The sequence below is a fragment of the Serinus canaria genome, chromosome 3, assembly GCF_022539315.1.
Source record: "Serinus canaria isolate serCan28SL12 chromosome 3, serCan2020, whole genome shotgun sequence".
Classification (NCBI taxonomy): Eukaryota; Metazoa; Chordata; class Aves; order Passeriformes; family Fringillidae; genus Serinus; species Serinus canaria.
In genome coordinates, this window is record NC_066316.1 from 25,695,743 (window position 1) to 25,722,832 (window position 27,090).

General features: G+C 36.9%; 2 protein-coding genes across 6 annotated transcripts in view; both read left to right on the top strand.

The window, feature by feature from the left end:
• PLEKHH2 (pleckstrin homology, MyTH4 and FERM domain containing H2) overlaps positions 1–1,275 on the top strand; it is a 54,129-nt gene extending 52,854 nt beyond the window's left edge. For both annotated transcript variants that reach the window (XM_030236018.2, XM_030236019.2), the window contains one exon: positions 3–1,275. In XM_030236018.2, the coding sequence (XP_030091878.2) occupies positions 3–185 (183 nt within the window). In that variant the 3' untranslated portion in view covers positions 186–1,275. The remainder of the gene's footprint in view (positions 1–2) is intronic.
• Positions 1,276–5,942: 4,667 nt separating this feature from the next.
• On the top strand, positions 5,943–26,845 carry DYNC2LI1 (dynein cytoplasmic 2 light intermediate chain 1). 4 transcript variants are annotated; one of them, XM_050973086.1, is made up of 14 exons: positions 5,943–6,042; positions 6,907–7,030; positions 7,419–7,453; positions 7,834–7,903; positions 7,990–8,078; positions 10,179–10,365; positions 12,783–12,851; positions 14,205–14,282; positions 15,791–15,867; positions 16,197–16,267; positions 16,766–16,863; positions 18,011–18,103; positions 22,717–22,752; positions 24,465–26,845. In XM_050973086.1, exons 1-14 carry the CDS (start codon positions 6,029–6,031, stop codon positions 24,528–24,530), a joined length of 1,107 nt encoding a protein of 368 aa, XP_050829043.1. In that variant the 5' UTR covers positions 5,943–6,028; the 3' UTR covers positions 24,531–26,845. The 4 variants fall into 4 exon arrangements, with proteins under 4 accessions (XP_050829043.1, XP_050829044.1, XP_030092016.1 ...); XM_050973087.1 differs by having other exon boundaries at positions 6,022–6,042; positions 6,907–6,968; XM_030236156.2 differs by lacking the exon at positions 5,943–6,042 and adding an exon at positions 6,097–6,262.
• The last annotated feature ends 245 nt before the right edge of the window (positions 26,846–27,090 follow it).

Sequence of the window (27,090 nt, forward strand, 5' to 3'; positions counted from 1 at the left end):
AGATTCTTGAGATCACTCTACTGATTGCCAGCTACATTAACAACTTTCATCAGCTGAAAGGAGTTGCTCATCACTTCTCTGCTCCAGCATTACTGGCACCTCAAAGTGGACAGAAACTCAAGGAGATGGGGAGCCAGCCACTTCTTGCAATCAACAGACCAACTAAATGTCCCACTTTGTTATGAAAGGATTGTGTATCATGATAATGCATCCTTGTTAGAGGGTTTCTACATGGAATGAAAACCTTCTGATGTACAAGATGTAGAGCATTAGCAGCTCCATAAGCAAAAGGAAGGTGGACAGGTTTACATTCATTCAGTTGCATATAAGAGGAGTAGCCCTTAAAGTTAAGCTCTGGCCTGAACTGGAAAGATGATGAGTCAGTTTAAGGGTTATGACTGACTGGGGGTCGCTTGTGCCTACAGCTCAGAAAAAATACATCTGTTTATAATGATGGAGAAAGGTGTAATTGGAAAAAACTGTATAGATTTTGCAGTTTTACAGATATATTCTCAGGGACCAAACTCTCTTCAACTCTTCATCTCTATTTTTCAAAATTACACCAGTTTTATAATTTTCATTTTGAAAAGGAATTTTTGTTTAGAAAAGCAGTCAAATTCAAAGTAATTTTCACTTCCAGCACCATCCTTATTTGCAATACAAGTATCATGGACTAAAAGGAACAAATTGTGTATAATTGTTTCTCCTTTGAAAAAAAAAAACAACAAACACATAAGCACATCATGTAACTATTACAAATTTAAAGAGTATTCTCATGATACACTCTAGCCTTTGTTATACAGCTGTTTTACTTGGCAAATCTTCAGCCTTGGTCTGGTAAATTTCTAAATAAACCTTTTCTGCTCCAGCCTTTTGAAAAAAATCTAAATTGGGTAGACACTGTATTGAGTACAGATCTGTTAAACAACACCCTGTACCTAATTTCTCCTTTAATCCAGAATAATAATATAATACAGATGGCAAGAATGACTCACAATTCAAAACAAGAACAACATAGAAAACCATTGACTGAAATGTTGTGAGTAAACTTGGAGATCTAAAATCTGTGTACAATATGTATAATGTATACCTTGAGTCCAAATAATATTTACTTCTTGTTTTTCATTTGTATCTATATATTTCCTATTATAATACTAATGTAATGTTCTTGCACACTGAAGACATGATGCTGCATCTGCACTACTGGATCTAGGAGCACTTTCCAGTTGCCTTTTTCAGGTGCTACATAGGTCAAATATATAGAAATTACATCCATTGTTTTTCTTCCAGCCCTCTCTTTTTTGTTCCAATGCAAATAAACCACTTCTGCAGGCTCCAAAATGGATCAGCACCATACTCTCACAGATAATTTAGGTACAACCATGAAGAAGGTACTCAAACATAAATCATGGATTCATGGGCATTTTACAGTTTCCACTTTGGCTTATGTTAATGATCACAGATCATTAATCCCTTACAGCCAGTCCTCATTGGTTTTTGTTTTATTATTACTTAAATAGAAGTAATTTCACAATGAAAAATCTCTGGTTTATGTTCTTTAAACATTTCAAATGCTCATACTGAGAGAAAAGGTATTTTCAGCTTTTTGCCCTCTATTAAAAGCCAGGGATACAGTATTATCCCAAAGAATTAAAACAGATTGGAAGGGAGATGCAGGCCATGAAGAGAACATGGTCTTAAAAAGTCTACTACTGAGGTCCACAGGACTCAAGCACCACGGGCCAGTGCTTCCTCTTGAAAATTACAACCAAACAACTCACTATATCCAGATGCTTTCATTTTGCAAGGTGGAAAGGGCTTCCTGCTAACTTCCTGGTAACTTCCACCCTTTGGTGGTGGTTGGGCGACTAGACCCTTCTCTTTCCATGAGGCAGGACCAGCAGCTGGAGGTTTTACCTCCTCCTAGGCAGCCATTCCCCTGCCATCATCCAGGGAAGCGTCTTGGGAGCTACAGGAGACCAATGGCATTAACTTTTTGTGTTGCACCCCATGGCAAGTGATACAGATCCCATGGTGAAATTCATTTAGGAATTGACACCCCTTTGCAATCAGCAGAATAATTAACTTTAAGATTTGAGGGGGTAAGGGTGTTTACAAATACAAACGTTACTGAATCAGGTTACAGTGTAAAGCTTCTCAAATATGATGAAAAACTTCAATTTACAAACACCAAAGTCTTCTTGTAATCATGAAATTATGATAACCTGGAATACTCCAACTAGTAGTCTTTCCTAGTTGACCAATTTCAAATGAATGTGGCAGATCACCTGTTATTAGAATGTAAAAAAAGTGGAGCATTTTGCTAGTGAGCTTGATAATGTAGTTTTTAAAATCTTTGTTGAATTTTGAGACAACATGAAAAACAATACAAACAGCTGATGTGTACATTTAGAGATTTCATTAACATCACAAACAGTTGTTTTATAAAGCCCTGTACAGACTATGAGCAGAGTATGACCTTCCTGCCTGCCTCTGGGTAGAAAACTCTATAGACACTGCTTTGCTTTTTTTGTTGGGCTCTTGCTGCTGCAGTATGTCCCTACATCATCGTAATCAGAAGCAATTCATGCCTTAGTTCCCTCTTTTTGGCATGACTTTCCAGACTTACTAACTGCTTGTTATAGGTCACCATTAATCCCACACAGTCACATGACCAGAAATGCTGTGTTATTTTATGAAATAAATGCACTCACAGTTACAGTGACAAGCCTGTGTTTAACAATGGAGCTGCTTCCAGTTTGACTAGCAAGAGTGAGGTTTCTGTAGCAGACACTTCCCTTCAAGGTAAGAGCATCAGCAAGTGGAGTCCTTTTCACATGCAAGCACACTCCCAAACACAGCTCTCTATATCTCAGGGCCTTGCTCCACAGCTACTTAAAGAATATCACACAATGCAAGACAGCAAGGCTGAAAATTTCACAGTCCAAGCAGATAATCTGTTCTGCCTTCCCCACCAGCCCAAGTCCCATGAGTGATCCACAGCTCTGTCTTAACCTTAAGTCCCCACCAAAGAAAATCATACTGTGCTACCTAATCCATGACTAAAGCCCAGGTAGGAACCTGACCTTTCTCACCTCAGCAGTGATGATACTGTGGGAGCTGTCAGTGAGCAGCAGCTTCTGGGACTGTTGCTGGAAAACTTCCTATGCTCAAAGCTTGCAGAACCTAGGTTGTAAAAATATTGGCAGGATGGGATTAATATCTTAGCACATGCAAGGAGATTTCATCTTCTACCATGAACTTTAGAATATCTTTCGTGATTGCTTTGAGTTAGTGCTCAGAATCAACAATCTGTAAATGACCAATGAATCTGAGCTTGACAGTGACTGAAAAATCACTGGCAAATCTCTGTATGAACAATCACATTGCTTAGAGAAGACTATGTGGAATGCAATGTGAATTACTATATTACTTGAACTGCACTTTGCCTTGTCAGTTTTTGAGCAGCAGTGTTAGCAAAAGAACAGCTGATTTCTAGAACAAGCAAGACCCATTTACTCCTGTAGCACACCTGGTAAAGGTTTTTTAAGGTTTTAATACAATCAATAAGTTTAATGGGTTTTATTTTATATTTAAATTTTGTGTGAATTTGAAATAAAAGCATATATTTCCCTATGAAAGAAGGGTGATAGGTATTTGGTGTTGAAGTTCCTTGTCAGACTACCAGTTTTCCTAGGTTTTAATGGTTTCTGAAGGAAGAAAATCATTCTTGTGTAAAGGAATGCACCACTTAAAGGTTTAGGTAGAGCTTTAATAGTCCATACAGCTTAGTGCAATCCATCAGTTTGAGTTAATTTTAACTAAGATGATAAGTAACTCAGTAATAATGAATTAGGGGGGAAAAATTTTGTGTGTGTGTTGTTTTGAGTATTTTTTACAGTTTATTAGGGCAGAAGAAACACAGGAAGTTTAAATATACCGAAAACTCCCAATTTAAATTCCAGATTGGGTTTCAGTGCATTTACTGACTGTACACACTTTTACTGTGCTCAGATCTGTACTGCAGCATCTTCCAGATATGCCAACTCTGAGAGTGAGTAAATCACTGTAAAAATACCTTTGCTTTTTATACTCTCACTGTTGCAGTAATGCCTGCATAGGTCATAGTGCCAGGAGCAATTCCTACCATAGTTTTGCTGTCTTTGGCAGAGCAAGAGCAGCTTTGTCCAGGGATTTTACTACCTCTAGATGCTGATTACAGATCAGCACTGGCTTCATATATATACCAAGATATCAGAAGTGTTCTGTTGAACTGAAATTGATGAAAGAAATGCACTTAGACATCAGCATGATCTGCACTGTATAACACTACATAATTTTTTTCTGGATTTTAATTAGTAAGACCATGGTTTCCATAGAAGGTTAGCAAATTCCTAATAATTTGCGTGCAAAAATCTGGAAGTAATTAAAAACCACAAAATAGCTATATAAAGGCTTCTGGAACTGAAACTAAGTGAGTATGCAAGCTAAATTTAGAAAAAAAAGCATTCTTATTTAAAGAGTGAACATTACTTAGGGTCAGTGCTAGGATACTCAGCCTTCTTTGGGCAAGGAAAAAGGAACAGTTAAAATGAAATCTGAGTTAATCATTATGAATGAGGCCATTTTCCTGGCTTTGATCAAACAGGTAACTGAATGATTTTAGTCAGGTCTTTCTGTCTCCACTCTCTCAAGATACAAAGCAGCTCCTCAGCTACAGAAGAGAGCTGTAATTGCTGTCTTGGATTTTGGGCAACCTCTCTGGAGGATACTTTAAACTTGTTGGGTTCACCTACATCCCATGCCCATTTCACACTCAAGGTCATCCTGCTGTTTTACTGCACCATTTAAATCCTACTTTCTCATCCAAGCCCACCATTTTTGGTAATTGATTGGTACCAAAAATCAATTTGGTAATTGATTTTTGATAATCTTATTTGAAATAATCCAGTCCCTGTTTGTTACAGTGTCTTACTGTGTATGCCCTTTGTAACTACGAAGTGACAGAAACCCAGAATGGGTCAGGTTTGAAGGGACCACAGCTGGTCATCTGGTCCTACCTCCCTGCTCAAGCAGGGTCATCCCAGAGCACATGGCTCAGAATTGTGTCCAGTTGGTTCCTGAATACCTCCAGTGAGGGAGACTCCACAACCCCTCTGCACCATCTGTTCCAGTGCTCTATCACCTGCATAGTAAAGAGGTTCTTTGACATGTTCAGGTGGAACTTCCTGTGCAGCAGTTTCTGCCCATTGCCTCGTGTCCTTTTGCTCATCACCACTGACAGAGCCTGGCTTCTGCTTTCTGCCCATTGCCTTGTGTCCTTTTGCTCATCACCACTGACAGAGCCTGGCTCCATCCTCTGACACCTCCCTGCAGACACTGACAGACATTGCTGATGTTCCCTCTCCTCGCATCTCCTCAAGGCTGAACAGGCCCAGCTCCCTCAGCCTTCGCTCCTGAGAGAGATGCCCCAGTCCCTCACCCACCCTCGTAGTCCTCCGCTGGGTAATAAAATAATTACAGTAATTTTTGTAAAATAACTACACTTACTGTGTGTTACACAGCAGTTCACAGGGAGCGGGAACTACTCAGGCCTCGTTTCACTCCCCCCGCTGGTAACAAAGCTCACTATGGTCCATGAGTTTATCAGGAGCCAGTGTTTAAGGGCGAGGTCAAATAAGACTCCCGGAGGTGTTTACTTATCCCTAGCTTCCTGCACAGCTGCAGTATTTTGTCCCCTCACAAGAGCGGCTACAGTCGAGAACCCCCGAGCGCCCTCACACCGGCACCGGTACCGAGCGGCGGGAACCCTGCACACAGAGGCAGCCACGGGCCCAAGAGCAAGAAGCCCGGGCAAGCCGCGGCAGGAGCCGCCACCCGGCCCCTCCCTCTGAGGGCGGCCGCGGGGCGGGCTGGGCCGAGCGCGGGGCCGGGCCCGCCCGTGCCTCCCCCCGCGGAACTACAGCTCCCGGCGTGCCCCGCGCCGTTCCCATGGCCACGGGCAGCCGGGCCCGCGCCCCGCGCAGCGATGCCCAAGGCCAGGTACCGGGAGCCGTGCCTGGGCTGAAGGCGGCGGATCGCTCCCGCTGCCCTGGGGGCCGGGGAGGACAGCTTGGAAGATGGAGGGAGGGAAGGAAGGAGGGCTTAAAACGGGCCCTTCCGGCCTCTACCCCTTAAGCGAGCGGGGCCGAGGGCAGGCAGGGCACGCTTGGCCCTTGTCGGGTTGCCTCTGTAAGGGACCCTACAAAACCGGGGTCTGCAGGTGGGCCTGAGCACAGGGAGCCCTCGCTGCCCTCGCAGCAGCTTTCCGGCACACCGGGGTCTGCAGGTGGACCTGAGCACGGGGAGCCCTCTCTTGCCGGCACACAGAGAGCACGCCCGGAGCTCTCCCGAGCCCTCCGAGCCGTGCCCGGCTCCAGAGGCCGTGAGCTGCCGCAGGCTCCTGCGGCAAGGCTGGCACGCCACACAGCCTTCCGAAGGTGTCTCAGTGCCGCCCTGGGCTGCCCGGGAAGAGCTGCAGTGACCGTCCCCGGAGGTGTTCTAAGGAAAGCCTGGACGTGGCACTCAGTTACCACTAGACTCTGTGGTGTTCGGTCATAGGTTGGACCATGTGATCTCAGGGGTCTTTTCCAACCAAATAGATTTGTGATTCTGTGATTAAATGTAGCCCAGACAAGCCTCCCGCTGTACAGCTGGTACGTGCTATGTACGTGCCACAAGTGGCTGCTGGGGTTATTGAGGAATGTCACTTCATCTGGTTTGAAGTATTTAGAGAAGCAGAGAGCAGGTGGTGTGCAATAATCATCTACACCACAATAACCTTAATTTAGATGTTTTCAGGAATTAGGGCCTAAGGTGTGTGTTTTCTCTAATTATTCTCTTCTTATTTTGTTTTCTTCCAACTAGTGATACTTTATGGGATCTTGCTATAGCTCAAGTGGAGAAGAGAGAAAATCCTGATGATGATGGTGATGTCAAGCCAGGGGAAGTTTGGGAAAAATCAATATTATTTATGGGAAACAAAAACGGGGTAATCTAAATACTGTACAATTCTACACTTTTCAAACATAATTTGTGTCAGGGAAAACATCTCATATTTTCAGATGTTAAGGTTCACTTAATTTTAAAGACATAATACCTCATGGTCTCATTCTGCAGAGGTTTAATTGATCACTAATGTCTGTTTTAAGTACAGTGTTCCTGTTACTATCTTTCTCATGTCTATTAATTTATACTTATAATAATGGTAGAGTAACTTGATTCTGACTGAAAATTGGACTTGAGTTTCCACTATAAGGCTGCAAACAGTTACATGCATTTGCAGTTTTCTGGTACTTTATTATTGGAATGTTAAATGGATTTGACTTAGTGACACAACTTTAAAGACAGTAGAGTTCCTCTTTGTTTTTAATTTCCAGGGAAAGACCACTATCATACTGAGATGCCTTGAGAGGTATGTGTTAAATATTTTAAAGTAGTTTTCAGCTGTAGATTTGAAAACAGTCATATAGTGTGATAATTCATAATGCATGTAAGCAGATGTGTTCTGTGACTGGTTGGTCACTTTGAAATGAACTTATTTCCCTTCATTATAACCTCTCAGGTGATCCTTTCAGTCCTTCTCCAGTGCTAGCTGAAGTGACTAATTTCTTTGGGTTGGTGCTGCTGCATCTCCTGTCTTCTGTACCTGACACCTCCTGTCTAAAAGTGTCTTCTCTGTACTGCTGTCTCCAAGCCAAATTCTGAACTGAGTGATAAATACAATTTAGTAACCATAGAATTAACTTCCTTTCTTTAGAAGATCTTGACAAAATTCAGTTACTTTTCCTTTAGGGAAGAGTCTCCAAAGCCAACATTAGCCTTGGAATATACTTTTGGAAGAAGAGCAAGGAGACACAATACAGTGAGTATAAAGAATAATTTACCATATCTTTATATATATATACACACACACACACACCCCTAAAAATAACATAAACTCTTTTGCAGCCTAAAGATGTAGCTCATTTTTGGGAATTAGGTGGTGGAACCTCATTAGTGGAACTCATTCGAATACCAATCACTAGCCACAACATAAGGTAAGTGTAAATATTACAATTGCAGAGTTAGTTTGAGCTTTCCTTCAGACATTAGTAATCTCTAGACCTTTTTTCTTTTTTGTTTGTGAAAACCTCTTTCAAAGTGTAAGATAGAACATTTATGGGGTTTTGCTAAGAATCACTGTAATACCACAATGCTTTGCTTTAGTCTTCCTTTTCATGCTTCTCTCCTAAATAAGTTTTAAGTAATCTCAGCAAAACATGGTGGAAGTAGGTTGGCCTTAAGTAGATAGAACAAGAAATACAGAAAAAGATGAGACATTAAATCTTTATGCTCAGTGAAGTGCAAAACAACAGTTTGGGAACAGATGAAAAATAAAATCATAGTTCCTACTTCCATGTGCACGAATAGATGCTCTTTTTGTGACTGATATTTTAGGGTGAAAAACAAGGCCAAAAACTGTGACAAAAACACCTCTGGATTTTTGGGAAATGACCTTTTAATGAGAAGGTTATTTCCCAACAGACAGATGACATTTCCAGGAGGAACCAGAGCTACTGAAATTATTTGAAAACAAAAGGAAACGGAATTTTTGATCAAATTAAAAGAATGTACTTTTAAAAATTCCATTAAAATAATGGATAGCATAAGAAGAAATGCATGAAAAATTGCATGAGGAAATGACAAGGTGATGGGGGTGCTTTTTTATGGTTTTTTTTATTAAGGAAGATGAGAGTTGGGAGAAAAAGGATCAAAAGATAAGTTTTGTATTATGATGTATTGCTTTATTTCATTGGTATTGAGCTTTAACTTCTGTGGGGAAGAAAAAGGAGGGATATCATTTTTATCAGGTATATTTGCTTCTGTTTTGACTACTGAAATAATGCCATTATTTGTTGAGAGACTAAGACAGAGAGAATAAAAATGAAACACTAATGGCATGTGAAGCTCTTTGTATCTAGAAGAGCTTGGGAGAGAAAAAATTAAGTATAATTTTTCAGCCCCTGACTAAATTAAATTAATTGAACTCTAACTCCATCAGTCTTTTCTTCCTTTTTTACTGATAAGAGATTTTCTGATGTGGAGAATCTTAAGATTGTTTGCTGGGATATCAATGTTCTGTAAGAACAATTCACTTCTGTTCACAAAGCAATATTTTAACATGCCAGTAAAAATTCTACTATTTCAGCAAATAGAAGTGCATTTTGCTGGTTTTCTCATCATTGTACTGAAGCAATTTGCTTATTTAAAAGTTCCATAAATTATATCTAGTTTCATCAAGAGACTTTTCACCAGATTTTTCTTCCCCACAGCATTTTAAAATGAAATTGAACACTCAGTTTGATTCGTAGGTTTTGTAATACCCCTGTGGTCTGGAATCCCCTTTTTCAAGTCAGGCTAGAATGAGATAGAATGATGGCAGATACTCAGAAGATGCATTTGCAGTGATCTTTACAGTTGCACTTAAATGCAGCTGGTGTTTTGGGAGGCAGGGTTTTAGAAAGAGAGGACTTCAGATGTAAAAGATTTCTCATCAACAATTCACCTTTAAAAGTCTGGTAGTAGATAAGGATGTCATGAGTACTCTTTTATGTTTCAGAAGACTTTTCTCAGGCATCCGTTCAAGGCTCCAACAAACTGTCACAGTCCATGACACAGAATACTGTCCTTAACCAGGTTTTCTTCATTTCATACTAGAAAAGAATAATGAAAGTAGGGAACTTTCCCAGGTATACAGGGAATACAGGTAATAGTTAGGAAAGATCCTAGCCATTGGCTAATGTTGCTTGGTCTGGGGTTGTAGACTTATGGGATGGCAGGGATACATAACAGCCAAAATCCTCAGTCGTACAGGAGGGAACTACAGGGCTGAGGATATTTGCATATTTTACTGTTTGAAGACAGTCCCCAAAAACAATGCTTGATTGAAAGTTGCCAAAATAATAGCTCTGAACAAGAGACAAGGGAAAGGTTTCTTCAGAGTGCAGAATATCCCTCAAAGCCATCTTGCTATGCTGTCACATTGAATTCTGTCTTAGCAGGTAGATGTTCACATTTGGAGTACAGGTGTGGTTTTGTATGAAAATGCTGACTGCCTCATGCATTAAATTTGTGACCAAATAATGCCTATTTAATAGGTCTTTTGCTGTAGTTCTGGTCTTGGATCTCTCCAAACCTAATGAACTCTGGACTACTATGGAGAGCCTTCTGCAGGTCACCAGGAACCACGTGAACAAAATTTTAACCAAACTAGAAAAGACAAACCCTGAAGTAGCTGCTGAAATTAAACAGAGAATGTGGAACAATCTGCAGAGGGATCACCCTGTAAGTTACTTCTAATATTTTCTCCAGATGTCACAGGCCTTTATACAGTTAAAGATAATGCTTTAGAAAATCATAAACAACTCTTTTAGATTTTTATGCATGACTGAAAATCCATTTGATGTAGATGAACCTGTTCACTGGAAAATTATAGCAATTTAATAAAAATTCAATAAGAGCAGAAACAAGGAAAGAAGGTTTCTTATACCTTTTTGTTAGATATCTAATGTGATTGTTATGGCATGTTACACCAATCAAAAGAAATAGTTTTAGAGTAGCAGTTTGCTTTTTTTCCCCCTCATCTTTTAAAAATGAAGATGAAAACTAGAATGTACAAAAGTCATCTAGCAAGAGACTAGCTGAAGGTACAAATTTGAGCAAAGAATATAGTTATAACAGCCATCAACATGACTATATACTTTGCATTTATTTAAATGTCTATCACAAACTCAATGCCTTTTGATAATCTGACAACTAATTAAATTATAAAGTTTCAGAAATGTTAACATCAGTCCTTTAAACATAATTGCTAACTAAATCTCTGGAAAAGCTAAACTAGATTATGCACAATAGAAATGAAAAGTCATTGTGCATTAAACCTCTGCAAATGTTGTGTGTATATAATGCATAAATAAGTATTCAACAATTCAAAGACCTGGCATGTAAATCTAGTTACTGTAACTTCTATAAAATGCTTCAATACAGCCAGTGCTTGTAGAGCTCAGAAATTTAAAAGTAACTCAAAATATATGAGAAAAGCAAGATATGCAGCTGCTCTGTAGATTTAGCATATGGGGTTTGATATTGGGATTATTTTGGTTTTTGCTTTTAGAGAATTAACAAAAAGATAACACCTACATGCACAAATAAATGGCAATAAATTATGACCACAGCGTCTAGTTTCATATAGGGTTTTACATATCAGAAAATTGCAAGCTTATTGCAGTAAAGAAAAATAATAATGCAATTATTTGTTAAGAAAACTTGTTATTCTTGCACTGTAGGAAACACAATTATACCTTCTGATCTAAAATTTCTGTTTATCTTCCATTATCAAAGACATCAATAATTCAAATAAAATATTATATTACCTTTGGTTCTCTTCTTACTTTTATCATTGTTCATTGTGTCAGTTTATTAGAAGAAAATACTATCTTTTATAGTCAAATTAAATGATAGTTTGTGGACATCTTTATGTGCCTTTTAATAGCAAAACATATTATAAAGAGGAATCAATTAAATCCTTATATTTTTAAGGATTAAGATATATTTCATAGGCCTGGCTAAAGCATTATTTGCAATGACAATAAAACATATCAATTGCAGACCCTGTTTAAAAAGGCTGAATGCATCTAAACTACTCCATAGTCAAAAATAAATTCCCCAATCAAAACATGAATAGAGTTCAATATGCTAGTTTTAAGGTTTCTGATGTTATCTAAAATTTCTCCTCTCAGATATGAAATGAAAACTTTTTTTTTCAGTTTTATATTCTATATACTCTTTTTAAGTTGTGATAGTTTTGCTTAAAGCTTTTTCTTGACAGTGTATGAGTGAAGCCATTATTTCTCCTCTCCAAGCAGAGGATTTTCAGTATGTGCAGCTCCTGTCAACGCTGTCATTTAACCTGTCTGTGAAATACCTGGGGTTAGGAGGGAGCAGTTGGACCCACCTCTACTACAACACACCTTTCTTGCACTGCTGCAGCCAAAGCAGCTTGAATAAATAATTGCTTGAACACACAAGGAGATTATCTCATTTCATATGGACTACAGCAAACCCTTCCAGATCACTTGAGAATTCTTGTAATTCACATATTAAAATTTTTATCCCACATTAGCTATTTAGCACGTAAGTCTGCACTTGTAGACCTGTTTTCCTCCATTGACACTGATTCACATTTTCAAGATTGTTGGATGATGCTTCCTCTTTGTGCTGATATCAAACATTTGAAATTCACAATAAATATTGTTTGTTTGGAAAACAGAATGTGGGCAAGACAAATGTGTGACACAAGCAAATAATTCAATTTATTTTTCTTGAGATTTTGTCTGCATTCTTTTAGATTTTATCCAAAGAATGTGAATGTGTCAAAAATCCAGTTCTATGGCAGGTGTTCTATGAATACATGAGGTTTTTCCTCTCTTCCTTTCCCATCTAATAATGTAATATATAGTGTAAGCCCATTTATTCCACTCAGAGTTCTAACTGCTCAGAGGGATTACTTCTGACCATTTAGGAAGAAAATGGGAAAATTACAGAATATAATATGGATATTGCAATGAAGTTGATTCCTCTACCTTAAGGTTTGGAAAACCTTGTCTTCTGTGAATTTATTTTAACCTCTTTCAGTTGCTTTAACAGTTGCAATCTTCTACAGTTTGTTTACAGAGCTTAACAGTCCTATCTCTTTTTAACAGGACAGTGCATTAGTTGACCCTTTTCCAATACCCTTGGTGATAATTGGAAGCAAATACGACATTTTTCATGTAAGTAATACTTAAGTACAAGTACCTTTTTTATAATTAAATTATTCTCAGTAAATATTCTATATACTAAAATGTCACTAATAGAATAGTAATCTTTTGAAGTGAAGTGTGGAAAGCCAGTCTTCTACCACGAAAAGACCAAAAAAATCTTTCCATCCAACAGCATTAAGGAAGGCCTACTGTCATTCCTTCACAAAACACCTCCAAACTGATGATTTTTGAAATGTATGTAGAAAATGCTTCCCTTCTTGCTATGCAACAACTTGTGTCTCAACAAGAAAACACCACATGGATGATTTCCTTTTATAATGAGAGAAATCCAGCTCCACTTGTCCCTTGTGACAGCAGCTCTAAGTTTATGGCAGTGAAAGAGTGGTGCATCTCAAGTCAGCCGATCAGATGGTTTTTTGTCCTTGTGGCAGCTTCAGCCTAGAACTTCTTTTAAAGTACTTCCTAAGTTTCTAGAGACAAGAGAGGAATTGCATCTTTTATGGAGGGGAGGAAAGAAATGTCATAGTACTGCTGGATGTCTCCCAGGACATAAAAATCCCTAAGGAACGCATACTCACCGCACTTGATCATGAGAAACTAGGACAGTGTGTTTGATTTTTAGCAGTTGTGCTGGCAGCCTCTGCTTCTCTGGATGGCTCCACAGTGCACTTGATACCTGGTTGACTCTCTGAGTTACTGAATTCTTTATTAATAAGGGACTTGCCTTCTCTCATAGCAAAGTTTTATGCTGAGCCATGACCTCCTTAAACTACTCTCATGTAGTAAGGACAAAATGCCAGCCTGATTCCTTTGGGGGTCTATGGATTGTCTCCTGCAGGCATCACTGGGACCACATTTTCACCCATTTTATCCAGGGATGGCCATCTGTATGATCTTAGATTAAACAGACATGGATGAAAAGGTATTTTGATGCACCTTTCAAATCTTGCAGGTATGAGAATTTAGACAGCATATACCTAAAGATTTACTTAAATATTTTCACAAAAAGAAAAAAAAATCTTAATCTTCTAGTAGGCAGTATTTGTATTGGTAAAAAACTAAAACAATATCAAACAAATAAATTGAAAATTAAATGTGCATTCTCAATTTAAAAACTTTTCCTGGACTAACATATTGCCTGAATTAAGCTTCATCTGTAGAAAAGAAACAAAGAGAAATTGTGACATTTCTTTTTAGAGTAGGCTGTTACTGATTCTGTCTTAAGATATAATTATGCTGACAGCTGAAAGCCTTATATATTGTAGCTTAAGTGCACTGCAGTTGATATAAAAAAAAGAAAAGTTCTAACTAGTATTTTGGGGTTTTTTTCTTACATCTGTGTTCCACTATTAACTTTTTCAGGAGTTTGACTCTGAAATTAGGAAAATAATAAGCAAGACACTTCGATTCATTTCACATTATTATGGAGCCTCATTAGTGGTATGTATTTTCACTTTCTAATTAAGAATAGAGAAGACGAACAATATTTGTGTTACAAAACAATATTTTTTTAAATAGTACTATAAAACTTGAGAAAATGGGTTCTCGTTGGTTTTACAGTAGTTTTCTTCATGAGGCTATCTGTTGAACAAGTCACTGTACTGGCAGGGGATGGAGGGATGGATGGACATGCCTTGTGAGCAAACCAACTACACAATTCCCACTGTCAACAAACAGTAAATGAAAATAGTTATCTGTTAGCCAGCTTAGTTCCTGCATTGAGTTTACTGCATCTTGGGCAATTTTTTTTTTTTTTTTTGAAACAAAAAAAGAGAATGGGCAGAAGTGATTGCCTTAGATGGAATTAGAAAACTGGCCCTTTTGGTAGAAGCATGAACTTACATCAAGTGACCAAGCTTTTAATTTAAATTTAAATTTAAAATCATTGGCTCATTTTCACAGTAGTTTATGGATATCAGATTACTACACTTAAGGTGTTGAAGAAGGACAGGAGCTTCCTTACAAAAGGGGTAGAAAGATGCCAACATGAGGACAATGAAGTATTTATTTTAGTTTGTCAGATCATTCTATAAGTAAAGACAGAAACATGCATGCTGAGATTCATAGTCCAGAAACGCTGCATCTTGGGCTTACTGTGCATCAGAAGATGGGTCTAATTGTATCGGCCATCATTTATGTAATAAATAATGTTTAATAGTAGCTTAGTGATTATCAAAACAACTTATGTTTACTTTGAATACTTAAAATCCCAGCATGTCCTTTTGCATCCACGTAAAGCTTTTTCACCCTGACACATGAATTTGTCTTTTGTTAACTGAGAGTACAACTGTCTTGGTTGGGTTTTTAGTATTTAAGCATTATTGTAGTTAAAAATTAGAATATAAATCTCTTTGTCTGCTTAATCCTGATTGTCATTGAAATGAGAAGGGGAAACCTAATTTCTCACAGCATGGATCTGACTTCTTTCTCAAAGACATGAATCTGTTAGAATACAAAAGCCCTTAGACAAGAAGCATGTTGTTTGAGAATATATTCTGAAAATTGCTTTCTGATAAATCTGTACCATTCTGCCACTTTAAAGCTGTTTTTATGACAATTACATAGTTATTCATTACATTTCTAAATGTTTATTGTATTCTGGATAATATTTAATGCAATTTAAAATCTTAACTCATTAGTCTTGGGGAAAAGACTTGTGTCTCATAATGTGCATATTTCAAAAGTTTTGAATCAGTATTTTTTAAAAAATTATTTTTTAATCTTTATTTATTCTATTTTTTTAATCTTTCTAGATATCCAGTAACAAATACATTGATGTTTTTGAAAGGGAATATGAGATTTTTATTCTAGTTAATTCAGTGAACATATACCAAATTAATTGGGGTCAGGTATTAATTAGAAAGGTTCTATCCTCTTTGTAGATGGCAAAATGCAATATACCTATGATGGAAGTTCCTAATGTATATTTTGTTTTCTGATTCATTTAGTTTACCAGTAAATCTGAGGCTCTCCTGCTGAAAGCCCGTGCTCTTATTAATCACTTGGCATTTGGCTACGATAAAAGGTAACGCTGTTGTTCAACTATTAAATGTCTTGTTCAGAGCATAAAATTACTTAATAAAAATATTGTAATCATAAAAACTTTTTTTTCTTAAGTATTATCTCCGAAAGATTTTTGTTCAACTGCTTATCTCTGCTAAGAACAGTGATAACTCCTTAGTTTTGATCCTCAAACTGATGAATGAAAAATGTGGTTGCCACTGGAATTGAGTACTATTTTATTTACATGATTTATATGCAAACCCTAGTAAGACTCTAGTCTTGGCTAGAAAATGTTGGTTTTTTGTTGATTACTAAATGCTCACTTGATAAATTTTCTTTTTTTCTGTTTAGCAAGTCTGTATCAGTGGATCCCAGCAAACCTCTCTTTATACCAGCAGGCCTGGATTCAATGAGCCAAATAGGTTAGAACATTTCCTGTTCATTGTTTGTTGCTTAATTCTTTTGAAAACAAGAAAACCATTTTAAGCAAATAGATAAATTACAGCACATCAGTATCAGTTTTAACAGATTACTGAAGGAAATAGCTTATAGATTTTAAAATCATGATTCAGTATAATACTGAGAATTATTTCTGCAGGTTTTTTACAAAGTTTAATAAAGTCTCTGGACTATGTAAAATAGTAAAATACCAATCAGCTTAGATCTGAAATAAAATAAAATTAGTAGTAGTAGTAGTATACAAAACCTCTTGTCGGAACTCAGGACATCCCTCTGGATGTCCTGAGTTCCGACAATGTCTCAGCCCATTTCACGGTAGAAGATCAATGTTTTTTTCAAACTTGTTGCAGCTTGTCAGTGTAGAAGGTAAAATACTAAATTAGATAGTTCATATGCAAAATTATTCTGTGATTTATGTTGTTATGACAACACGCTTATCTTATGTGTTCTGTGATCCTCAGGACCACCACCTGCCTCTGACAGTGATCTTGGAAAGATGCGTGCCAACACGCCTTTGGAACTATGGAAAAAAGTATTTGAGAAAACATTTCCTCCCAAGGTAGGGATGTATATTCCATGCATACAGCTGCTTTTCTCACAAAATAACAGCAATATCCCTGCTCCTTTTTGTCTTTCAAGTCCACTGACTGGAACTGCAGTCTCATTTAGCAGTTGTCTTTAATACATTTTTAAAAGATAAAGGCTTGTATGTAGTAGTGCTTCTACATCATCAGTCACCTTTCCACATTTAAAAATTATGAAAGATGCTGTTCTTAGTATAAAATGCCCCAGCATGATAAAGACTAAACTTCTCAGAAACTATAGAGAAGTGTTAGTTTTCATGTTATTTTTCCTCATAGCCTTTAAAAACACAATAAACAAATATTTCCTCCTGCACCCACCCCTGAACGCCCCCTGAAACAGCTGGAGAAATGAATACACTTCTCATCTGGCAAGCTTCATGGCTGTTCATCAGTGTATCAGTCTAATTAAAGATTTAAACATTTGCCAAATAGATTCACAGTCTCCTGTTTTGATTGCACAGCAGGCTTTAAACTTTTTATGCAATGTAACCCTCTTTTTGCATTGCCTCACCTAGGAAGTAGAATTCTGCTTTTATTCCATCACTGGTATTATTGCCTTCTTCCTACTTTCCATTTGATATGATTAAGGAGAAATGTGCAGGACAACATTTAAAAAAAACACTCCTTATTTGATAGTTTTTTTACTATTAGTGTATTTGCTTCTTTGGAATTTGAATTATATTTTGCTCAAAGCTAGGAAATGAAAATGGAGATATTTGGCAAAGACAGCAATCAGTTTCTCAGCTATTGAAGTAATGCTTCTGATAACCAGAACTGAATTCTAATCATGAGTATTAAATAGTTTATCAAGGGCAACCTCAACTGTGCCCTAACATCATGGACCGGAAAGGATATTTTCATTTTGATGCTCAAGAATAATAACCAACCACCACATAAGAATATTTTTTGCCCTTTAGAATCTAGCTGCACTCTTATGTTTTCTTCATTTTACTGAGGTTTTTTTTTAACTAATCTGTGTCCTGTAGCACAAAATTGTTCCATAAATGCAAGCTTTTAATATATTTGTATTAAAAGCAAATACTTTAATTTCTATAGTGTCACTTTTTCTTATTAAAAGAAGATAAATTCGATCATTTGAGGTCTTGTGTTTTCTCCTTTTAGAGTTTATGTGATTTACAAGATACCAAGGACCCTGCACAGGATAGTCAATATGCTGAGTACGAAGTTGATGTCATGAGAGCTCAGAAAAACCAGGTGTGTGGTAATTCTCCAAATGCTGTTCACAGTCAGGTATTCCAGAGCCAGCAGCACTGCTGAACTAATAGTATATACTCAAACCTCCACTTTTTGCCCTTAAATAACTTCAGTTTAGGAGTTGGTTGTGAGGCTTTTTCCCCATTGTTAAGATACTAAGACAGTAGACCATTGTTAGGTTCCAAAGTTTTGGCTCTGAGTTTCTTTAGAAATTAAGAATTCAAAATTTCCCTCAAATGTACTCTAAAATTAACTCACTATAATAAACTTGGAAGCTTTCTTGACAGTCATTTCCTTATTTCTTCACTCTGCACTCATTTGAGTGTTAACTAACAGAAAGTGTAGGAAGCAATATCCAGGTCTGTGGCGGGGACTCTTTACTTCTGTCTTTCTCATTCAAAACTTATGTAAACTGGAAAGGTACTGAGATGATAACATTTCTAACTTGAATTTGCAGGCTATGGACATTTTATCTTAAATAGAGTGAATGGCATTGTTCCACAAAGTGATGCCATGTGGCTTAACCCCTGAATTCCAGGAAAGACCTTCCTGGAATGGGGGGAAGGGGTCTTCTATTTTTTCTTTAATATTATGAAGTGTTTCTGCCTTTCTCTAGATTAGTGGGGAATTAATTTTATAGAAAAATTCTGTGGCAAACTAGGTGAAGGTAAATGATTGCCTTACAGCTAACAGTATACAACAGCTGAGTAGCAGTACTATACATAACAGTTTTCATCAGTATGGGTATGTTCATAGGTATGGGTCTGTTAAAATCAAACCAAGATTTATCAAAAGAATAAAGCAATTTCAAAAATCCCCTGCAGCCTTTGAACCTGCACATTACCTGCAATATCCTGTTAGTGTAGGTATCAGTTCTGAATTTCTGTCACATCAAGAGCAGTCTTAGAAATCATTAAAATTTGTAACGCACACTGCTTTTGGAATTTATAATACAAACATATTCAGTATAGCTACATATCTCAGAATAACTATATACTGTACTAGGTTTGTTATTTTTACATAACAATGTGTTGCAAAAGAAGATACTGGTATGTGTTGATTAAATCATACAGGAAATTATTAATTTTCTGTTTTTAAACAAAAGTGACAGGCTTTTAGAATCTAAATCTGTTCAAGGGCATTGCAAACTATTACAGCTTCTTTTTGCTGGACTACTGCAAGTAATTTGAGCATTAAAGAGAAAATTGCTTTTGTTATCTGCAGTTATTTCCTACGTTTTATCACGGTTTAATTTTTACAAGATTATTTGCACATTATTAAAATGTTTTATAGTAAGAATTTGAATTGCACCAAGCTAGAAATATATATCTAAAAGAAAAGAACTCTCTAGATGTAGTGTTTCTTGAAGTGTCCTTTAGTTTTCCAGTTCAATGGAAAGCAGCACAAAAATCATATTTTTAAAGCAACTTTTTAAATTCCTCATGTGTCTGACATTCTTTATAGAGTGTTATGGTACCTGTTGCATAGGAGGATCAATATTTTAAGATGGTCAATATGCAGGGTGTTGCTAATGAAATCATGGGACCTAATGCAAAATTAAAAGTATCATGTGATGACAATGAATGTTTTCATGTTATCATTTTTCTGGGTGACTTTCGGTTAATTAACGTTACTTTGGACTATAGATGATAGCCTATTTGCTTATTTATCTCAAAGATAAGCTTTAAAAGAAAAAGAAGCACAAAACTAGCAAGGGAAGCAAACACAGCCCCTGTCACTGCCTCTGATAGAAGAACCAGCAATACCTGACTGACTCAGTCCTCATCAAGACTGCGCGATAGTACCGTAATAGATTTAGAGTGGCAATAATACAAAGTTTAAATAAATCATTTCCGACTTTGTGATTTCAATTGAAGGATATGCCTGCATTCTAGCAGGGTAAAAGACTGAATTATAATTCTTGAATATAAAGTAAGAAAACACTTTAAAAAAAGCCAAGGAAGTCCCTGGCTGACTCCAAGGTAGTGTTAGCCAGCATTTATCCGAGATGCTGTTTGGCTGTAGTTTAGAGTCCAGCTCATCAGCTTTCTGACACAACTGCTTTCTTTTAGACCAGAGTATTTTGCCTCCTTAATATTTTCAGAGTTAACCATGAGATGTACCACTTTCTTAACATTTTTGCTCTGGAAAGCTCTCTGAGGCTGTCTTTTCCTCACTCTTTCTTCAAGATGGAGCACATCTCTCTTTCTCAGCTATGCATTTTCAGAATTCTTTTCCTAGTTCTTGCCCCACAGACATACATAGCACAGGTTTATATGAAATAGTGCTGTTGGAATTGTTTGCTGCTTTTCATTCCCTGTAGTTAAGCTCTGAGAGAGAATATAACACCAGGGACCCTTTTGAAATTTATATCTCTAATGTAATTCTTTACTAGCAGATTTTCTCCAGGAATTACTGGAATTTTGTGGTATTTGCAGGGCTTTCAAGATTAAAAAAAATAATAATTCTGCATCGTTATTAGGCCTTAAATGTCTAGGTTTTGGTCAATTCTTCATACATAAACCACATGGCAAAATCTTATCCTCTATTAGCTTTTTGGCTTTTGATGCTTTCAGGTCACCTTAATTTGGTTTTTGGTACACACATAACTTGAATAAGAGTGAGATCTTTAAAAATAATATTTCTGATTAGAGCTAAATGTATACACCTGCATCAGTGAGCACCTATGGGGAGCATGTAAGTCTTGTTCCTTAGTTCCTTCTAAATGTTTGTGGCAGTGAGAGCCTGGCACATGGGAATGTCTGTTCTCTCCTTTAGAAATGCTCTCTGCCACAGATTAAGTACTCTAAGGTGTCTTTTTGAAGGTTTTTCTTTGTTTCCTGTTATGCCTTCACTGCTAATGCTCAAAATAGGTGTTTGGACATTTTGATCTGGACATTTGACTGCAGCCTCATTCATTGATACAACAGATAAAGCTCAACCTTGAGCTCAATGAACTGGAGAGCCATGTGCTTCAGAAATCATGCAGTGCCCTGTGCTAATCATGTGCTTCAGAAATCATGCAGTGCCAAAGTTCACAGTGACCGGCCCTTGTTACACAGAGCTATTACTTCAGGGATTGGTGCCAGTTCTAGCTGAAGCCTCATGCCATGAAGTGAGGTCAAAACAGTAGATGCCTGGTGCCATTTGGTGTCAGCTAACAAGTCATGGAAGCAGATCTTAACAAACAGAGATCTAACTGCAAAGACTTTAAAAAGTCATAAACACAAGAAGATTCTGTATCTCACAAGGAAGAATAGTTGCATTTCCCCTAAAATTGCAGCAACCTAGTCAACTCACAACCAAATGTCACCTCCATGTCAGATCTGCAGCTGACATGGGGACTGTGCTGGCCAACAGACTGAGAGCCATATTTTTTTCAGCATACTTTGCTGACATGATCATATTGCTGAACTTCAGGAGACCATTTCAGTTGCATTCCACAAAACATTTCTGTGCCATGAGCCCTTGGTCACACCAGTATTACTAAGCAGAGAAATATAACAGGCCCCTACCTTAACCTGCATAACTGAGCAGTACCACCTTTCATTTTCTCCACAGGAGGACATGCTAGTCTTCGTAAGAGAAAAAGTTATTTAGCATATTTACTAAGCTGTCCAAATGGGTAAAAAAGATTTCATTTTTAAACCAAATTAAAGAGCATTATTAGAGCACGGTTATTAAATTTTCTACTAAAGTTTTTGTCCTTAAGACTTCTAATGAGTGTTTCAGTAGTTGGTTGCTTTCACCATGTTCCAGATTAAGGGCACTTCCAGTAAGAAACTGCATAAAAAGGAAAGTTGAAGCCGTATCAGTCACTCAGAACAGAAGAAATGCAACAATTAAGGCTTTTCCTGCAATCTTAATTTTTCCTTATTGTTTGTAGACATTGTAGTATTGTCCTTAATTACATGATCATATACTATTTTGCTGATGTCTCAATTCAATTGTTCAGTATTTCTTTTCATCATCCTTATTCTTTATGTACCTTATTTTTCAACCTGCCATTCAGACACTTCAATGAACACAAAAGTATTAATTTTTTTTTTTCTCTGAGAGTGTGTGGTAATGTTATCTTATCTGAGTGCCTCACAAACATCAGTTAAGTCTTTCTTCCCAATCCCTTTATGAGATTAGGTGTGATCTCCCCCATTGGACAGATGAAGAATTTACAGAAACACAGAAGTAGAGAAGCATTTAGGTTTACAAAAAGAATTTAAGCCCACTTTATGCCAATGTTGAGATATCTGTGATAAGTTGCTAGCACTAATTATGTTTCAAGCATTCAGATCACATTGAAAGCACATTTAAATTGCCATTATTTTTTCTTTGTATATCTGATCTCTGTTCCCTACACTTGCACCCAGAAAACAACCGTAGCGTAATGCTAGCATCAGGATTTTGGTGTACTTTGAGATAGATTATTTTGTAGGATCTTCTTTTCTCTGGAGAGATGATCTCTTAGCTGTTTGTGTCATCAATCTGTTCTAGAATTCTGTTCATGTTTGCAGTATAGAACTTGATGAGAAGGAAGGGGCCTTTATCAAGGGGGTCTCTGGAATGATCTTTAAGTAGTGTTTGAAAGAATTTTCCATTACATTTCTGATTTACAGGGATGTATTTTACTTTCTATTTTGCATAGAAACGAGGTAAGTGTACTTGCTGACAACATTTTCCCTCCTGAATCACTGACATTTGTTAAAAGATTATTTTTTCCTAAATATTCTCCCATTTAGTAAAATTTTCTCTTTTTTTTTCATTTTTCATTGTTTAAATGTTAGCCTTACCCAGATACATGTCCAAAATAAATACTTATAATTTTGTTCTGTACTTCTGTAGTGGATGAAGTAGCTATATAGCTTTAATATATGCTGTGGTTTGAAAGTGTGCATGTTTGTATTGTTTTGAATTGCCTTTACACTGAATTGCCTCCTAGGCTAGCTAAACATAGAGCAAAATTAATTCTGCTAAATTATCTGCCTCTTTCTTGAATGAGTTTAGTTAGAGGATAAATCTGTAATGGTAATTATTTAGCCAACACCTGTAGACATGACCCCCATATGGTATGGTCATTATATAAAACCTGGCTATCTAATTTTACCGCTTCCTGGAACCTTTAAGAAAGTTTTAAAATGAAATTACAAAGCAAAAATCAGGTTCCACGTGCTCCTTAAAATACCACAGTATTTTTTCTATTCCTAACTGCTGGCAAGTTCCCAACAGTTCAGTACATTTCAAGATCATAATTACTTTGTATTAATAATGAGGGAGTGAAAATACTGACAAAGACCAGCTTAGAGATAGAACAGTTTGACAGTACTGGACTTGTAGCTAATAATGCAACTTACTGGCTTTAGCCTAGACACAATATGTTCTATGTCAGTCCCTCATGGAGTTACTTAACCATTAGACTCCTACAAGCACCAGGAAGAATGTGCACTAACTAAAAATCTTCTCTTTGCTTACACAGTTGGGGTGCTTTCTGGAAACTCTGCACCTCTGACAAAGCTGCTAAAGTTACTTCCTGAGAGAAAATTCCATTTATTACTTCCATACAATCTTAAAATTATGATTTCTTTGTTATTCTGCCCTTTAATTTCTTCTTCTTCCCTCTGTGCTCTGGACTGATAGTTAATAATTCTGTTAAATTCACCAAGTGTGAATTTTGTTATTTTTGTCATGCTGATACATACCTACAGCAAAACCTCTCTTACCCTCTGAAGTCCATTCTATTAAAATCAAAATAACAATTGTAAAACACATATCCACTTTTGAAGGTCTTGGCTACATTTATCCTAAGCACTAGTTTATGTCCACCTCTTTCCTGATCTAAGTAAGATATGGTGAGTTTTTTGTCTTGCAAGCAGTACAGGGTTAGGTCTAAAAGTACCTCATTAAAGCATCATCTTCCACTAAATTTCCTGGAAGCCTTACTCTGAAGTAAATGAAAAACTATCACAATGCTTCCTAAATTATTATTTTTTTCTGAAAAAATCTTTATAAATTACTCCTGACAGTACACACCCCTACATAAAATTCCACAGAGGAAATTGTTTGTAATGGTGCTAGAAACTCCTAGGCTTCAGTGCTCCCAGGTGACTGTGATGAGGTCATTTGTCTACCTTGCTAGTACTCTACTGATCTAAAGTACAACGAAATGTAGCTCCCTACAGGACAGCAATTGTGGCAAAATTCATAGCACTTTAAGGATAATTTTGTTAAATACAGAAATGTACCCTATGCCTTCTCTGCAGTGAAAAGCATTTGTACATCCATACATTTGCCAAATAAATACATGAAGTTTCTGGAGACTTTTACTACTGAGAAAACTAGCTTAATATATATTTATGTTTCTTTTTAGGAGCTTGAACAATACAAAAGAAATGCCTCTAAATCCTGGAAAGAAATGGACTTTGACTCTGATTGATGAACTGCTCTGTCTTCAATTTAACACCATTTACAAAATTATTTTTATAATTTTTACATTACATTAGCAATTTCATCTGATGCAGTTGAAAATATATAATATCAAACTATAAATTTGGTATTTATTAAGCATTCCTGTTGTTATTTTTATTAAAGCAGCTGTTTATTCACTCAGTCCAAATTAGTTCATCTTGGCACTGGGGAAGAGTTTTAAAAACTGGGGAGAAAGGAATTCTAGATTGCTGTCTGATTGCTTCTGTATATGAAGACTGGCATTAGTCAGTTCAACCTAATCTATAACACATTATTTGATTTACTTTTGAATACTTTAAGCATATATTTAAATACAAACAGGTTTTCACACCCAAAATATGAAATTGTGTAGTGTGCTAGGCTTCTTTTTGTAGTTCAAAACCAAAGCTTAAGAAATACTTGCAAATTGTTTGATATATTTGAATAAATAAAAAACCCGTAAAACTGACAGAAAAAAGCGGAGTTAAAACCTTCTTTGACCTGAATTCAGAAGTGTGCATTCTCTCTGTCACGGAATCATACAGTTTAATACAGGACCTATTTCCTCCAGTGTCTAATGTCACACAGAGTTTAGAAGATGGATGTTTCTAAATTCTGTCATATATTCAAAGTCAGTCTAATTAATTTGGCAATACTTGATTAGTGCTGAGAGTAATACTGATTCACATCCAGCCTAAAGCAGGAATGTGTTTTTGTCCATGCACACCTCACTAGTGTGAGATGCACTGAACATTCTGAGAATACCCAAGACAATCCAGATTAAAGCCAGAGGTGTCTCCTGAGAGCTCAGACTTGTCAGAGAGTGAATGTCTGAACAGTCACTTGGCAAACCAGATCAACCCTACATGCTCATAAAAATGGGAGATAGCCTAATCTGGTATCTTTACAGCTATTTAAAGCTATTTGTCATTTTTAACATAATCATTCACCAGATGTTTTTCTGACAACATTTATATCTCAGAATATTTTGCATAAAGATACTAGAAAAATACACTTAAGTGGAATACTGTATTACCTTGAGGATTGGATTTAAAATTCCTTGTTATGAACTGCCTCATCTCAAAACTATCATATAAAACTAGCTATATAATTACAGAATTTTAAGATACAGATATACTTACCTCCTTGGAGAAATCTCTCAGCAAAACCTAATTTCTTCACAGAACATGAAAATAAGATACAAAATTTAGGAATTCTTTATCTGTTATGTTTTCAATTTTGAAAGGCCCATGAGAAAAATTTCCAAAGATGAAAATGGCATTGCTTCTGACAAACAACTTTCATACTTTTCCCTAGTTAAATGGACATTTTATTAAATAAAACCAAAACATTATTAAACAAACATTTTTTTTTCATTGTAATTCAAAAACTGCTTCCAAAACAAGATTAGACCTTGACAGTGAAAAGAAAGAATTGATATAAATAACTTGTCTTCACTGATTTACTACCATTTACAAGGCAAAACCAACTTGGGTAACTGATACTGCTTCAAGATCCTGTACTCATCAGTTGTATAGTGTGTCTAAGATTAAAGTGGAGTGATTTCTTGATTCTGTCTTTACACATATTTAGTTTGTTTCCCTTCCACAGATTCCTCAAACAGTATCAAAACAAGGTATAAGACTGAAAATGCAGTCCTAGAAATGAGATTTACTAGCAGTTGGATCCCTCTACTTATCAGTAGTAGTTAAAAAACCAAACAGTGGGGAAAAAAATTAGAGCACCATTGCTACGTTGTTAAAAATTGTCAGCAATAGCTGATGTTCCAGATTGCAAGGCAAGATGTATGCTATTACCTTCTGTATGGCAGCTGTCAAGTGGGAATTTTCCTTATCTCTTCCACAATCACTCCTCCCTCAGGAGAGGACACCTGCTGATAACAGGCTATTGAATGGCACTGCATGACTGATAAGAACGAGAACATCCCATTGTGAGATGCTCTGCCCAGAGAGAGGAGCCAAACATTCCTAACTGGATATAATCTGGAGATTCTAGAATACCAGCACAGCTTCTTCTCCACTGGATTTCCCAGAGGAACAGCAGCTGCCTCTTCTTCCACTGGATCTTCAGATGAAGACTACCCCCTTTTCTACAGGATCCCTGCTCCAGCAGAACCACAGCTGACATTTCAGGAAGACTGCACCCACATTTCCAACTGGACTGCTACCAACAGGGTGTCAGGTTGAGTTCTGACTCTGTCAGTGTTGTTCTAGTGTACTGCATTGTTTATTTTATCCTTTTATTTTCTTCCCTATTAAAGATCTGTTACTTCCTGCTCCCATATTTTTTGCCTGAGAGCCCCTTAATTTAAAATTTATAGTAATTCAGAGGGGTGGGGAGAGTTTACATTCTCCATTTCAGGGGAGGCTCCTGCCTTCCTTAACAGACACCTGTCTTTCCAAACCAAGCCAGCTGACTAAATTCAGTCAGAAAGCTCTTTAAAACATGAGATACTGTTGATTATGGCTGATCTGGAAATCAACCAGAAACGAGGGGGGGGGTATACTGATATCAGGAGTTATTCACAC